At 44.3% G+C, this 1,223-nt stretch overlaps 1 protein-coding gene across 1 annotated transcript in view; it reads right to left on the bottom strand.

Annotated features, from left to right (window-relative positions):
• The window catches only part of ARFGAP1 (ADP ribosylation factor GTPase activating protein 1), a 41,896-nt gene that overhangs the window by 30,158 nt on the left and 10,515 nt on the right, over positions 1–1,223 (bottom strand). Inside the window, exon 3 of the mRNA XM_015816760.1 lies at positions 240–349. Coding sequence (XP_015672246.1) covers positions 240–349 — 110 coding nt within the window. The remainder of the gene's footprint in view (positions 1–239; positions 350–1,223) is intronic.

Here is a 1,223-nt window from a genome sequence, read left to right as displayed (position 1 = left end):
CTTAACCACTGAGCCACCTTGGAAATGTAAGGGGTGTGCTGTTTTGGGGGATGCCTGAAATTTTGACGCTGGTTTTATGATGTTATTGTTTTTGTTACTGTTTCTAATCCAACGAGGGTTATGCCAGATAGGCAGCTATCTAAATCTGTTCAGTAAATAAATACAAGCAATGACATTAACAGTGCGCAAGAATTTCTTCTGTTACTAATGCAGATGTATTATCACAATCAATCACCAACCTCAGATGAACCCCCAAGCCTCTGTGTTTTCCTGAGCACTCCAGACAGATCCAAATTCCATAGGTCACACTCACCCACTGGGGGTTAAATGCACCACACTCAAAACAAACCTGTAAAGAGAAGGGGGGGGAAAGGTAATTTGAGTTTTCCACAGTAAACCCAGGTGTTTTAGTCCCACCTTGAAAGCCGGCTGGGTGACTTAGGGCCAATCACCAGGAGACTGAGAGTTCTAGTCCCGCCTTAGGTATGAAAGCCAGCTGGGTGACTAAGGGCCAATCACCAGAGACTAAGAGATCTAGTCCCGCCTTAGGCATGAAAGCCAGCTGGGTGACTAAGGGCCAATCACCAGATACTAAGAGATCTAGTCCCACCTTAGGCATGAAAGCCAGCTGGGTGACTAAGGGCCAATCACCAGGAGACTAAGAGTTCTAGTTCCGCCTTAGGCATGAAAGCCGTCTGGGTGACTAAGGGCCAATCACCAAAGAGTTCTAGTCCCGCCTTAGGCATGAAAGCCAGCAGAGTGACTAAGGGCCAATCACCAGGAGACTAAGAGTTCTAGTCCCGCTTTAGGCATGAAACCCGGCTGGGTGACTTTGGACCAATCATTGTCTCTCAGCCCAACCTACCCCACCAGGTGGTTGTTGTGGGAAAAATAAAGGGAGTAAGGAGGATATAAAGTAACAATGATGGTATAAAAATGAAATAAATAAAATAATAGGCATTGTTCTTAAAAATGCTAAACCAAGCTTAGATATGTCTATTAAAATAAGATATTCCCAGGGAGTCACCACCTTGAAGTAATGAATCAAAGCAAGGCATGGAGGGAGAGAAAGGCAATTTGGTATAATAGTGAAGGTAGTAGAATTAGAACATTGTGAGTTTCAATCCATCCTCATTCTCAAGATGAATGGGTGACTCAGGCTCTACTTAGCCCAATAAGGTTATTGTTGCAGGGAAAATGGGAGGTATGTCCATTTTCGTATG

This window comes from Protobothrops mucrosquamatus, unplaced genomic scaffold (genome assembly GCF_001527695.2).
Source record: "Protobothrops mucrosquamatus isolate PMUCROS unplaced genomic scaffold, P.Mucros_1.0 scaffold_118, whole genome shotgun sequence".
Taxonomy (NCBI): domain Eukaryota; kingdom Metazoa; phylum Chordata; class Lepidosauria; order Squamata; family Viperidae; genus Protobothrops; species Protobothrops mucrosquamatus.
Note: the sequence above shows the minus strand (reverse complement) of the source record. Positions and strands in the feature narration are given on the sequence as shown.